Below are 15069 nucleotides of genomic sequence, written 5' to 3'. Positions count from 1 at the left end.
GCAGCCTGGGGACTGGAGGGTCTGAGGTCCAATAAGAGATGTAGGAAGTGAAGGAGGAGTGGGTGTTTGGTGGGAGAGGTACAAGGGGGGCTGAAGAGTTTGATCTTAGGTGGTTGTTGAAAATGCAGTTCCTAAGACCATCTGCTGCCACCTCCCCTCAACCACTCATCCCAGTGGATTAAGACATCCTTTGTTGTCTTAATCCTTTGTTCCAAAGCCCCTGCAGCAGTTTGAGAGGTGGGCATCCCTTCCGTCTGCCAGAGCTCTCCCCATGTTGATGAGCTCTTTCTATAGCTGTCCACCTCTGATTTCTGTACAATTTTATGTGAAGCAAGAAATTATCTCGATGAAATCTTGCATCCCTGTGAAAAGATCAGTTTCTCTTTGTTTCTATGCAGTGACTGGTTCCTGCCTTACATTCTTGATGCAACCTAAAAGTGGTTAAAACCATACTGTAGCTGTAGAGAGTAGAGGCAGAATACATAAATGCTTGCTACTTAGCTGACTTTATCTAATTGCTTATCCCTTTGAAAAATCCATGATCATTGATTGATATTTATTGACTGATTTGTATATTCCTTTATTTCAAGAACCTATTCTGAGTCCTTTCTGGTTCAAGAAGCTTTAAATTTAGTGGAAGCTGTTATAGAATCATATTCATGCGTTCATTATGTTGCTAGAACATTGTTCCAGGTTATAAGGACTCTAGGATTTCTCTAGACCTTTCAGCAATTTATAAAATCAGATTTCTGATCTGTTCTAATTTCCACCACTTATTCCTCTCTCTCCCCATGTTTACTTTCCCTCTCATTTATCCTCTCTCCTTTCTTTCCTTCTCTTTTGTTCTCTGCTCTTCTACATTATAAACAGACTTTAGGAGGCTGTCCTCTGGAATCCATGAACTTGGGATGGGCAGGACAGTCCACTAGTGGGCTTCTGAGTATCAATGAATACCCTGAAAATGGGTACAATTATGTACACTGTTGTGGTGTGTGTATATATATATATATGTATATAGGTGTATATATATATGTATATATATATGTGTGTGTGTGTGTGTGTGAAATTTTATTGAGAAATATCTGTAACTTTTATCAGACTCTCAAAATAATTTGTGACCCATCTCCCTCCCGCTCCCTAGAAAGATCAACAACCACTGCTCTGGAACTCTCTTTGGACCAAACTTTGAACCATGAGTCTGGCTCTAATTCTCCCTTAAGAAGTTAGAGAGTAGAGAGATGTGTTATTTTTTTAGGATTGGCAAGATACAGAGAAAAAAAGCCCTCTGAACATAATGTGATGATTAGGTTATTACTCACATACTAACTACCTGCAGTTTTGTTTTTGTTAATGCATATTACATTGTGATGGCTTTATTATCTGCATTCTGCACACTTGGGGATAATTTGTAGGGTGCATATTAAGTACCTCTCTTTCCCAGGTCACAGAATTGTCAAGTGAAACTCAAAGAGGCGAGACTATAAAGATGACTATCACCCTAAAGAGGGAGCTGCCATCAAGTTCTCCCGTGTGCATCCAGGTCTTCAATATCATCTTCAGAAAGTAAGGCACTGGAAATGTGAATTTAATTTGGGCTAATTATACCTTTCAGCATAGAGCCTGGGTATTAAAATAATCGACCATTTTGTAGGCAGTGTGCCAGCAGTGATGCCACCGTTAGGGCAATTTCTCAAGTACCTTCTCATACATGAACAATAACGTGCAATGCAGCCCATTACAGCCACTCAGTGGCACAAACTGTTAATATCCAGTATTATCCTAAGTTGAGACAAATAATATGGGGAGTATTGCTGTCTCACTGGTAGCAGGGAGGGTACCTTTTTCCTTTTCTTCTTTTTCTGTGTCTTTTCCCAGACTTAAAAGTTCATTTAGCAAACTTAGCAAGTTTGGCTTAATAAACTGAAGAATTTGTTTTTCTCCTAGCCGATTGATTTAGGAAAGATCACTGTCTGCTTTCTGCCCTGGCTCCACCCTCAGCCCACTTCTTTCCCCCACAGCTACATGGGTTGTAGCTCAGCTCTTCAGTGTTCTGCAGACTGGTCTAAGGATCACATACTCCAGCGTCTTCTTAGGGGTGGAGTGGAGCTCCATAAAAGGCATATTCCCTGGACCTTCACTGAATCTAGTTAGTAAACAGAAGTTCACAGACAGGCCTGAAAATTCACATTTTTAGGATACACTGAAGCTTGAGAACCACTGTTTTACATGCTGCTAGTGTGGATGATTAAGATGATCTGTTAGAAACCTTACAGGCAAGTCCATTGTTCAACGGTGACCTCTGGAAGGCATGAAGATGGGGAAGTTTGGGGATTTCCTGAGTCGTAAGGGCACATCAAGGAACTTCCCCCACTCAGATGTCCTGATTCCTAATTCTAGTCAGATGTCTTGTCCAGCACCTTTTGGTCATATTTGAACCTCAGCTTATTGCATATCAGCTCTTCAGAAGCCAGTCTTGCATGCTGACATTTGGAAGATGCTTCTCAGTGAGGAAGTTCTTTCACTTGTCTTTTATCTTACTTTACCCTCACTAGAGCACCCTGAGGCAAGTGCTATTAAAATCCTTATTTTTAAGAGAAGGGGGCTTAGGTGTAGTGACAATTTGGCAGCCAAAATCACAGTTGGAACCATTGTTTCCTGACTTGAAACCCCCATGTAGGTCAAATTCCTAAGGTGACGAGGATTACTTGCTGAAGACACAGTCTTGGTCATTTGGCAGCACCTGGGGAGCCTGAGCAGCCTCATTAGAAATACGATCCTTGGCCGGGCCAGTGGCTCACACCTGTAATACCAGCACTTTGGGAGGCAGAGGCAGGCAGATCACCTGAGGTCAGAAGTTCGAGACCAGCCTGACCAACATGGAGAAACCTCGTCTCTACCAAAAATACAAAATTAGCCGGGCGTGGTGGCACTCTCGCCTGTAATCCCAGCTACTGCAGAGGCTGAGGCAGAAGAATCGCTTAACCCGGGAGGCGGAGGTTGCAGTGAGCTGAGATCATGCCATTGCACTCCAGCCTGGACAACGAGAGCAAAACTCCATTTCAAAAAAAAAAAAAAAAGAAAGAAGGTCCTCATCCCCAAGTAGGGAAGAGGTCAAAAAGGCCTGCAGGCATGGCTTATCTCACCCCATCCAAGCTAACCAGAATGTTACTACTGCAGCCATAATGGCTAATTGACCACATATTTGTCACTGCAGCTAAACCCAGACAGATAAAAATAATTTCAGTTGTAGTATTCTCAAATATGAAGAAGTGGTAGTTCTTTATAGACATTCATATGTATATTTAGTATCTAAACCTTGCAGTGCTGTGAGAATGAGAGGTCTGTATTTCCTATATATTTTTAACATTATGTTCAGTAAGGGTATGAACTTAGACTTACAGTGTTACTGACTAATATTTACCAAAAATTAAAAAAATATACTTGCAGGATCCTCAAAAAGTTGTCCATGTACCAAATTGGACGGAACTTCTATAATCCTTCAGAGCCAATGGAAATTCCCCAGCACAAGTAGGTTTACTTATATTTTCTGTTACTCCGAAATTATTATAATGTGAGCAACATAATTTATGGTGCAATATTATACCATTATGCCTCCTGTGAGAGACTCTGTAATATGAGGTGTAATGAATTTTTTTAATTTTCAAGTTTTTTAAATAAAATGGTACATGTGAACGTGAAGCTAGCAGCTTTGTTTTCTTATATTATTGTGATAGATAATTATCACAAATCCTAGAAGGAGTTCAGAAACTGAATTTTCTGTGTGTAATAAGTAATAATGAAAGCAGGATGAGCTGTATTTTGTTGTTGAAAGGTTGTTAGCACAACCAGAGTGGTTGACATGAAATCGTCAGGGCAGTGCGTGTCAGAAAGAGAAGCCAACCAAATAACTCTGGTAAGGGATAGAATTCTTATGAACACCTGCAGAATTTCTACCTAAACTGGGAATTCAAGGCTTCAGGGAAAGTGGTCAGCTATGTCTTGAACTGGTTGTTACTTAGCTCTCAAAAATACTGTGGTCAAACCATAGACAGAGAGGCAACTGGTAGCCCAAACGTAGATACGTAAAGGGAGAAGTGCATAAAAGATAGAAAATGGGAGTGGGGCGTTTGGCCTTCTGGCTGGTGAAGGAAAAATGATGGAGTTTGCATATGTTCATTCAGAGTGTCAGCATGCTCTCTATAAAGCACCCAATTCGTCCTTGTCACTAGTCTGTCCACCCGGATTAGGAAATCTCATAGGTGCTGATTGTACTAAACTGCCCTAGGTGCTCAGCACATATGCCTGTCCTGGAGGCTGGCTTAGTATCACAGTGACTACTTATAGTCCACAAAATATAAACTGGAATTATTTTTAAAAATAGTAGTCTATTATTTCATGCCATTTCTGTAACTTCTTATTCAAGATTTTTAAGTTTATGTGAGAAGAAACTGTAGGCTGTGTTCTGGTTTCTCTTGTATATCTGTTTGTGATATCACTTCTGTATTTCTTAATCTCATCATTAAATCTACCCACTGCCCTCACCTTTGAATTGGGGTGCTTTTCTGAACCTAGATGTTTTCATGCGGGGACAGATCACTCCATAAATGTATTATTCCTATAGTTATTGTTCTCAGGCAGGGACATTTCCCCTCCTCTTCAGGGAACATTTTGTGTTGTCTGGAGACGTTTTTGGTTGTCACAGCTGGGAGGCTGCTACTGGCATCTAGTGGGTAGAGGCCAGGGAGATGCTGCTAAACATCCTACAGTACACAGAATGGTCCCTAACAAAGAATTATCCAGTTCAAAATGTCAGTGGCGCCAAGGCTGAGAAACTGCTTTACAGTAAGGTATTTTATCCTAAATGTATGCTTAAAGACACTGCAGCTGAAAAAAAGTTTTCAGTCAACAACTGGAAGAAATCAGACTAAAGAAAAAAATTATCTTGTTAAGATCTCGAGAATTAGAACAGAAAATCACCATTTAAAAATCTTTATTGTGTTTCCGGTATAACATTGACAATATTCCTTTTTTTCTTTTTTGTTTTTAAAGATTATCCCTTTGGCCTGGGTTTGCCATTTCTGTATCATATTTTGAAAGCAAGCTCCTGTTTAGCGCTGATGTGAGTTACAAAGTCCTCCGGAATGAGACGGTTCTGGAATTCATGACTGCTCTCTGTCAAAGAACTGGCTTGTCCTGTTTCACCCAGGCGTGTGAGAAGCAGCTAATAGGGCTCATTGTCCTTACAAGGTACAAGCCCACGTCTAAATAAACTTTTCTTCAGAAATCAATCATTGATGGTATTTGGAAATAGGAATAGTGTTGGAGTATTGGCCCGATATCACAGATCTAATCTGTTTACTCATCTGTTTAGAAGACCTGGTTATTTTGTTGTCTGGAGTTCACACATCCTTGTGTGGCATTCCATACTGTCCACAAGCTCCAAATTCTCGCTTACTGTACCCTCGTTTCCCCCAATGCCACTCTCTATTCTAACCCCCAACGGTCTGACTTTTCATGTGCTTCAGTTCAGTTCAATTCACTTCACTTCAGTTGCCTGGATTCCCTACCCCAAATTCTGCCTTTAAACTTCAGTTTTCACAAAGCCCAATTCCAATGTCCCGGCTTTTCTGACACCTCCATTTGCCTACTCAGTCGGAATTATTCAGTTTCTTCCCCTGGGCTGCGCCCATAGCCCTTTGCTTATGGCTACCTTGTTGTGGCCATTTGATTTCATTTTACAGGACAGAAGGTTAGTTCCATGTCTCACCTTCTTTATTAGATTCAGGAATCTTTTAAGTTGAGACCACATTTTACTTCTTTGCAACCTCTAGGTTTATGTTTATAAAATTTGTCCTCATTGCACCTTGAACTGAGTTAAACACGAAAAAGTTAGATGACTTCCTGAGTACTAAAAAGCTCACCATATACTGCTGCTAGTCCAAGAATACTTTTTAAAATTTTTTTATTTTAAGTTTTGGGATATATGTGCAGAATGTGCAGGTTTGTTACACAGGTAAAAGTGTGCCATGGTGGTTTGCTGCACCTATCAACCCATCACCTAGGTATTAAATCCAGCGTGCATTAGCTATTTTTCAGAATGCTCTCCCTCTCCCCGACCCTATCCCCTGAGAGGCCCCAGTGTGTGTTGTTCCCCTCCTCGTGTCCATGTGTTCTCATTGTTCAGCTCCCACTTATAAGTGAGAACATGCGGTGTTTGGTTTTCTGTTCCTGCCTTGGTTTGCTGAGGATAATGGCTTCCAGCTCCATCCGTGTCCCTGCAAAGGACATGATCCTGTTCCTTTTTATGGCTGCAAGAATACTTCTTTCAGGGGACTTGTTAGCCTTCTGTTCTGGCTTAGAATTTCCACTTAAACTTGTTTTTCTGGGATATATAGCAGAGGGGTGGGACTGGCTGGATTCCACACTACTTGGTATGAGAAGGCTACCCTCTTATCCTCCTGTCATGATCTTGATGGATTAGCTTATCACATTTCGAAGTCATCTTGCAAAGAATCAAGAGCTCTAGAGAAACCTGCTGTGGTAGTTTCTGCCCCTAGGCTGGGTCAGAGGACAGTCCAGGCTACAAAGTGCTGAAGGGGAGGAGGAGCTTAGAGTAATCTTAGCTAACGTGTTTTGTAGTTTTGCCAAGGGCCAGCCCTAGCGGGGAGGTTAAGCAAGACGCCAGCACTGTGGGTTGATTGGCCTTCTTTTGGTGCTTTTTTGTCAGAAAAACTACCTGGGAGGTCAGAAACTGAGTAACACCAGAAGATAATGGGAAAGTTTTGAGCAATGCTTCAGCCTCTGAACATTTAGGAATGATTTACCTGAAGTTAGAGTATCTATCAGTGAGGAAAATAGACTGTGGTCTAAGGACTTTCCCATAGGTTTTGTTGGAATGTGGACAGAAGTCTTCCTGTAAGGAATGCCCTTTTCAGATAAGAGCTGAGTATTTTTTAAAAAGTGAATATTCTTGTTTCATTGTTTTCATAATTTCTGACATTCTGTAGTCTATCTTATGTGTTGAATTAAAAGTGTGGTGAAGTAGCTGCTTATGTCAGATGATTAAAAAAAATTTAAAGACTTTTTATATTTGGCAGATACAATAACAGAACCTACTCCATTGATGACATTGACTGGTCAGTGAAGCCCACACACACCTTTCAGAAGCGGGATGGCACCGAGATCACCTATGTGGATTACTACAAGCAGGTAGGACTTTTCTTCATTCATCTCTATCTCCTTTCCTTTTACCTTAGAGAAGTTTCCTTATTCCAAGTCTCAGAGGTCCCCCAGATTGTAGGCTGAGTCTGCCTCCGACCTGATTCTCTGACTTGTCTCTCCTTTGTCCCCACCCTCCCGGTCTCCTGTTGACCCTCATCCTATCTCCTGTTTTCTTCTTCCTGTAGCCTGAGTAATCTCCCTTTAAAGCCTATCTGATCACACTACTCCCAATGTTAATACATTTCCATGTCTCCTTATTGCCTTAGGACCACACGTAAGCCCCTTAGCAGAGTGTCCAAGGCTCCTTATGATGTGGCCAGATCCTGCCTTTAAAGCCTCATCTCTTCCCATTCGCCTGCTCCCTTCCCTGGCTCTGATGTAATTGCCTCTTGTGATTCTGTGACTCAGTTTCTCCCCTGTGCATTTTCACACATGTTGCTTCCTTTTCCTGGATACGCCTTCATAGCCAGACGAACACTAGACACGCTTGCGTACTCAGCTCAGCCATCAAGTCTCAAGGGAGCCCCACAGCATTCCTCCCAGGATCCCCTCCCTGTCTCAGGTCATCACAGGCACCACACGAATGGTCTGAGCCCCATCCTAGACATTGAGCTCTGGGGAGGGGGCTCCTTATTTTTGGATTCCCAGGACTAGCTCAGTGCTTTGCGCATATTAGATACTCAAGAAACTATTGATGGAATCTCTTGCTGCCTCTGGAAGCTCTAGTCCCATTTGCAACGGTTATCCCTACCCTTCGTCTTCCATGTTCAATTCCTTTTGAAAGCGCCTTCTCTTTAATATATAGTAATATTCAGGTTAAAACAAACAAACAAAAACAAAAACCCTTTCTTGATCATTGTACACTTTCAGGAAAAGCTCTCTTTTTCTCCTTAGCTAACTTTAGAAAGCCATTTACACTAGCTCCAAGCACCTTTTCCGTTCTTCGTTCCTGAAACCTCAGCAGTCTGGTATCCAGTTATGCTGCTTTAGAAGTAGTTCTAGAAAGGTCAAGTTCGGTTACTGTTCTTATCCTAAAGGGCTTTCAGTGCATTTGATACCTGTGACCTCTCTCACCGGCTGGAACTGATCTCTTCCCTCCTTGACTCCTGGGGCACATCCCTGCGGTTCTCTGCTACTTTCAGGTTGTTCTGTCTTAGTCTCCTTTGACATTTTCCTCCTTCCTTCCTCACAAAGGAACCATTATTCACCATGGTTCCCTCATATAGAACCTTTTCATTGTATTTTGAGATGGCTCAAATATAGTGTTTTTGCCTTGCCCTCATTCCCAAATTAGATATTCATCTCCATTTCCAGAACATATTTGCATGAATACCCTGCAGGCATCTCAAACTAATATAATTCAGACTGAATTCATTGTCTTTCCCATTCCTGTTTCTCCTTGGAAATTCTGTAGCTCAGACAGGAATGATTTTGCTTTCTTCCTCTTCTTCACTGTTAGTAACCTCCTCATTCACTTGTCACCAAGACGAGTTCTGTATCCTTTATCCGTGAATTTTCTCTTTTCTAGCCCTGTTCCTACTGTATTAATGCAGGCCATCTCGTGGATCCCCCTCCCCCTACCATCACTCTTTATGCCCTAGCTCTCTCCTCACTGTGATCCCTCATCCTCACAGCCATCAGAGAGATCTTTCTGAAGTGCTGCCCAGAAATCTGATTACAAGCATAAGCTCTGGAGTAAGATGGTCCTGGCTCCAGCTGTGTAACCCTGGGTAAATCACCTAAACCCAGAGTGTCAGGTGTAAAGGAAATTTATCTGTCTACCTTCAGGGTGTAGTGTAAGAACCGAACAAGATAATTATGCATACAGAGCATTGAAGTGTGCCTGCACTATGTGAGCACTGGGAGGACAGTGGAGACCATGCTCCTCCTTTTCTATCCTCTGCTTCTTCCTCTCTAGCACTGCATAGTTTGGCCCCCTCTTTCTTTCTTATATTTCTCAGCATCCCTCCTATGCACCCCATGCCTTTATCACCCCATCCACTCACTGGCCTACACCTTCCTCAGCCTTTGTGTGTGTTCACTAGGCATCTGCAGAAAGCCATGCTGTACCTTTCTCCTTTACCCCTAGGTCAAATCCTAGCTTCAAGGCCAAGTGTGAAGTCCTGTCTGACTTTGCTTTCTGTCACACACGTAGAAGAGCAAGCTGTTCTCCTTTCTAAGTACCTGTGCATTCATCACATTGCTTCTTGAACACGTGTTCCTTGGAGAGCAAGGATGGTGTTTGGCTAATCCTTGATGCATAGTATCTAGCAAAGCATCTTGTGCATAAAATGTGTTCTGTGTTTATTAAACCCACAGTTTGTTAAACATTCGGGTTTCTTTCTTGCATGATTAAATTTGTTCATATTTAAACAGAAGTATTTTAGGACCTGTGACATTCTGAAACGGGAATCATGGTAAAAATCCCAGTCACTGTTTTTTGAAATGAGTTATGCTTCACTGCATGTATATTGTAATTAGGGAGGAAAAGAAAGAAAACTGTGACAACTTCTAGTATGCCCTCCTCCCTGTCCCAGGAAAGAAAGACTGATTATTATGTAGTCAGTTTTCAAAGTGGAAGACATCCTGATATTGACCTTTATATTTCTCTATTTTATCTTATCATACCAAGTATTTTCAAATGCTAAGAAAATTGGGGCAAGGGAGACGGTCAAATTTACCTTGTGGGAGCAGCTTAGGAGCTAGAGTTCTTTTATTTATTTATTTTTTTTTGAGACGGAGTCTTGCTCTGTCACCCAGGCTGGAGTGCAGTGGCGCAATCTCGGCTCACTGCAAGCTCCGCCTCCCGGGTTCACGCCATTCTCCTGCCTCAGCCTCTCCAGATAGCTGGGACTACAGGCGCCCGCCACCACGCCCAGCTAATTTTTTGTATTTTTAGTAGAGACGGGGTTTCATCGTGGTCTCAATCTCCTGACCTCGTGATTCGCCCGCCTCAGCCTCCCAAAGTGCTGGGATTACAAGCGTGAGCCACCGCGCCCGGCCGGGGCTAGAGTTCTTGACCATGCTCCAGCTAGAGTCCTTCTTCCTGGAAGATGCCTTCATTTTGTTGGAGCTGTTACCTGAGACTCTCCATACTCCCATGTTTTCTTCAAGGTCCTCTCTTGGTCTCCACCTGCATGGAGGCTTCCCTGATTTGCCAGCCATAATTGTGTCACTACCACCATCTCCTCTTCCTCCCCGCCCCTCCCACTCTAGCCCAGGGATCCAGTACTGAGTGGTATAATAAGCAGAGTCTTAACACATCAATCCTAGCTGTGCTAATTTCCAGCTATGGAGCCTTGGGAAGATTGCTTAATGTTTCACAGTGTTTTTTCATCTGTGAAGGGGACAATAATAGTATCTCTTTCATCGGTTTGTTGTGCTTTGTTGTGCTTTGTTAAGCATTCTTTGTGCTTCTTGTGGACCTCGCTTTGTAGATAATGTATTGATGCAGAAAGGCAGGGACTGCGCCTCTTTTGTCTTCTTATCCACTGCCATTCCTGGAACACAGTAAGCACGCCATGTGTTCTAAATTAATGGAGTCATGCATACAAACTCACTTGATAAAGGCTTCTCCAAACTTTTTAGCCATAGCATCAGTTGCACCTGCTACTTTCAAATGAGATTCTTGACTTGTTTTTTATTTTAATGACAAAGTTTTTCTTGAAATACAGAAATGCTCACATTTGACTTCTTTGTGATTGTTGATCTCAGCGTCACAATACCCAGGCATTTTATAAATTATAATTCCAGTTGTTCTGTCACTAATGTGGATTAAATTATAATGGAAACGAGTGTTCATTGTAACCTTTGTCGTTGGAGGGTAAATGAGCTTTTGCCAAGGTGAGACTGCTGAAATTGAAGTTTAGGATGGCAAAGGGAGAGGAATATGAACTAACAGTTGCTGGGGATTCATTATAAACCGGACCCCATGCTAGTGGTTTACATAGGATACCTTTGAGCTACTGTTTCACCTGTGAGCATCCTTATTTCATAGATGAGGAAACTTAAGTCACTTCCCCAGTGTCACAGCCCAAGCAAATAGAGGAGCTGGGGATCAAATTCACATTTGTCAGACTTCAGGGCTGCTTCCCTGTAACATGCTACTATTCTAGAAGGTAAGGACAGCCATGCTCTTTTGGGAAATCTGAGATTGTCTCAATATAACTCGCCTCCAGCTTGTGTATAGATATTTTCAAAATGAATATAGATGTTTAGAGCCAGATAGTTAAGCATGGGGCAGTCCGCCTCAGTCATCAGTAGTGGAAATGCTGGCTCTGAGTCAGTCCCAGTCATGTCATTGAACTATGTGTAGAACCAGCTGGATTCTATTCTGAATCTGGCTGAAACTGAGAGACAGCAGGGAAATGATATTTTTAATGGTGTTGCGTTAGAAAAGATAATTAAAATAATAAAACTGGCCCTCAGATATACAAGATAGGTCCTGGAAAGAAAGTAGCAGTAAGTAGGTAACTATGGGATTGGTTAGATTTTTTTATATATTAACGTTAAGATCACCTTGTTGAATGTAAGTATGCTCACCTGGCGGTGCTTCCATGTTAACTTTTCTCTTATTAATCTTGCATTTTATAGCAGTATGATATTACTGTATCTGACCTAAATCAGCCCATGCTTGTTAGTCTGTTAAAGAGGAAGAGAAATGACAACAGTGAGGCTCGGCTCGCCCACCTGATACCTGAGCTCTGCTTTCTAACAGGTACTGTTTGTGTTTTATACCCTGTCAGGCTCCTGGATACAGGCCCCTGATGCTTGGCAGTGGGCAGACCCTCTTTAAGTTACCTGAATGCCAGGACATCGATTCAACCCATGGAGGATGGGCCTTTTAAGTAATTTATTCAATAATAGAGACATGTTGGGGGAATCGAGTGCCCTTTGGAATCTATTTCCTTTATCTCATATATTCCATGTATTACTTTGATGTAAAATAGATCCCCTGATATCATCCTAAAACCAAGTTTCTCTTTGCCATTATTTGAATTTACTAGTATAGGAAGGAATGTGACTTAGATTTTCTTCAGGTGAGGCCGGGCGCAGTGGCTCAAGCCTGTAATCCCAGCACTTTGGGAGGCCGAGGCGGGTGGATCACGAGGTCAGGAGATCAAGACCATCCTGGCTAACACGGTGAAACCCCGTCTCTACTAAAAAATATAAAAAAATTAGCCGGGCGTGCTGGCGGGTGCCTGTGGTCCCAGCTACTCGGGAGGCTGAGGCAGGAGAATGGCGTGAACCCAGGAGGTAGAGGTTGCGGTGAGCCGAGATCGCGCCACCGCACTCCAGCCTGGGGGACAGAGAAAGACTCCGTCTCAAAAAAAAAAAAAAAAGATTTTCTTCAGGTGTATCAGTAGAGTGGTGCCAGAATGATCTGTACTTTTTGCATGAATTTTCAGAATATAATCCTCATTATACAGTAAAATCTGAATAACTGCCTCGAGTACTTTTAACAATGTTCTTTTGACTAACAGGTAGGCCTAGGAAGGGAAGACTTTCTACAATTTGCATTTGTGTGTTCCTTGAGTCAGTTATGATGCATATATATCTATTTTGCTATTAGAAAAATTAATAAGAAGGGCCGGCGTGGTGGCTTACGCCTGTAATCCTAGCACTTTGGGAGGCCAAGGCAGGTGGATCACCTGAGGTCAGGAGTTCGAGACCAGCCTGGCCAACATGGTGAAACCCCATCTCTATTAAAAATAAAAAACTAGCTGGGCATGGTGACACGTGTCTGTAATCCCAGCTACTCAGGAGGTTGAGGCAAAAGAATCACTTGAACCCGAGAGGCGGAGGTTGCAGTGGGCCGCAATCATGCCATTGCACTCCAGCCTGAGTGACAGAGCAAGACTCTGTCTCAAAAAAAAAAAAAAAAAAGAAAGGAAGAAAAATTAATGAGGATATAATCCTTGAAGGAGGGGTGTGTTCATTCTTTTTATTTTTTTTTTGAGATAGAGTTTCACTCTTGTTGCCCAGGCTGGAGTGCAATGGTGCGATCTTGGCTCACTGCAACCTCTGCCTCCCGGGTTCAAGCGATTCTCCTGCCTCCACCTCCTGAGTAGCTGGGATTACAGGCAAGCACCACCATGCCCGGCTAATTTTGTATTTTTAGTAGAGAGGGGGTTTCTCCATGTTGGTCAGGCTGGTCTCAAACTCCCGACCTCAGGTGATCCACCCGCCTTGGCCTCCCAAAGTGCTGGGATTACAGGCATGAGCCACAGCGCCCGGCCTAAGGGGTGCTCATTCTTAATGACGTTCTGATATTGTAGGTCTGCAGGACCCAATACAGTAGCCAGTAGCACATGAGTTTTTGAATACTTGAAATGGGACTAGCTCTACTAAAAGACTAAGAGGAGGTGTGCTTTAGGTGTAAAACACAGCCCAGATTTGAAAGGCTTAGTATGAAACAAAAGAAGGAAACTACCTCATCAATAAATGTTTTCTGTTGATTACATGTTGGAACAATAATATGTTGGATATACTGGGCTAAATAATATACACTATTCAAAGTAATTTCATCTGTTTCTTTTTTGCCTTTTCTTAATGTGGCTGCCAGGAAACTTAAAATGACATACGTGGTTTTCATTTCTATTGGATGTGCTATACAGATGGTGAATGCATTCAAGTGGAAAAGTTTAAACTGGGCCTTTGATGGGCTGAGTTGCTTATGTTCATTTTCTCACTTTGTCTTCATTTGCATTTAATAGGGCTGACTGACCAGGCAACCTCTGATTTCCAGCTGATGAAGGCTTTGGCTGAAAAGACACGTCTCAGTCCTTCAGGCCGGCAGCAGCGCCTGGCCAGGCTTGTGGACAACATCCAGAGGTACTGGATCACTGCATGCATCCTGCCTGGGGCTGAGTTTTTAGTATTAGATGGCCTATGTAACACTGATATATTCCTTGAAGGAAATATCTCATTCATATTGATTCAGAGCAAGGAGCTTTTGAATTGTGCTGTCCACAGCCCTTCATCTGAGATGTCTCAGGACTAAGGGGTTGAAAGGAGTTGGAGGCCATGCTGATAGGAATAACACTTGCTTTACCTCCATGCCCTGCTTTCACCTGTTTTATACATTGAGGTCTGGATAAAATGTTGAATAAAGAAAAAGGTTATAATCTAAACAACAACAATAACCTTCAAGCAAACAAAGCAACCAGAAAAACACCAGGCCCCCGGTATTCAGGGTCAGGAATGCTCAGCTCTTAATACAGTGGCCTCAGCAGACTGAACTTTAGGAAAACCCCACTGTGTGCCTTTTAAATTTGAGATATACCTTTGTGCTATCTGGCTCTGCCCATCTGATTATCCGACTATGTTTCAGTTCTTATTTATGACAGTTTGCTATAACATGTGATTGGAAAATTGAGCTTCTCCTTGGTTTTCCTTTCTGACCCTCTAAAACTGAACTATCTAGTGTGGCTGCTGGGCACTCGAAATGTGGCTAGTGACACATCTAGAAATGACAGTTTTTTAATCTATTGGGTTAAATAACATATATTTAAAACATAATTTCACTTGTCACTTTTTTACTTTCTTAAGGTGGTTACTGGAAAATTTTAAATTACATATGTAGCTTGCTTTATATTCTTATTGGGCTATGTTGTTGATCAACAGTCTTTTTTTTTTTTTAATCTTTTTTAAAGTAGTACTAGCTCGTGGAGGATTTGGAAACTTACATAGCACAAAGGAGAGAGAAAAGAGTGTGTATGTGTGTTTACTCAGTAAATATTTAACAAATGAGTGAATCACAATTGAATTAATAATTAATTCAATTAATATTATTAGTAATATTCTTTCAGACTTTGCAAATGCATATAATCCTATTTTTTTAAAGAG

The 15069-nt window shown here is 42.0% G+C and overlaps 2 protein-coding genes across 2 annotated transcripts in view; one reads left to right on the top strand and one right to left on the bottom strand.

Annotated features, from left to right (window-relative positions):
- The window catches only part of MRE11 (MRE11 homolog, double strand break repair nuclease), a 336343-nt gene that overhangs the window by 175229 nt on the left and 146045 nt on the right, over nt 1-15069 (bottom strand). The window lies entirely within an intron of this gene.
- The window catches only part of PIWIL4 (piwi like RNA-mediated gene silencing 4), a 55531-nt gene that overhangs the window by 14848 nt on the left and 25614 nt on the right, over nt 1-15069 (top strand). Inside the window, exons 5-10 of the mRNA XM_030794529.1 lie at nt 1442-1563; nt 3448-3528; nt 5050-5247; nt 7098-7209; nt 11815-11938; nt 13938-14055. Of these exons, the coding sequence (XP_030650389.1) occupies nt 1442-1563; nt 3448-3528; nt 5050-5247; nt 7098-7209; nt 11815-11938; nt 13938-14055 (755 nt within the window). The remainder of the gene's footprint in view (nt 1-1441; nt 1564-3447; nt 3529-5049; nt 5248-7097; nt 7210-11814; nt 11939-13937; nt 14056-15069) is intronic.

Source organism: Nomascus leucogenys, chromosome 15, assembly GCF_006542625.1.
Source record: "Nomascus leucogenys isolate Asia chromosome 15, Asia_NLE_v1, whole genome shotgun sequence".
In the NCBI taxonomy this organism is placed as follows: Eukaryota; Metazoa; Chordata; class Mammalia; order Primates; family Hylobatidae; genus Nomascus; species Nomascus leucogenys.
This window is presented reverse-complemented; position numbering and strand designations above follow the sequence as displayed.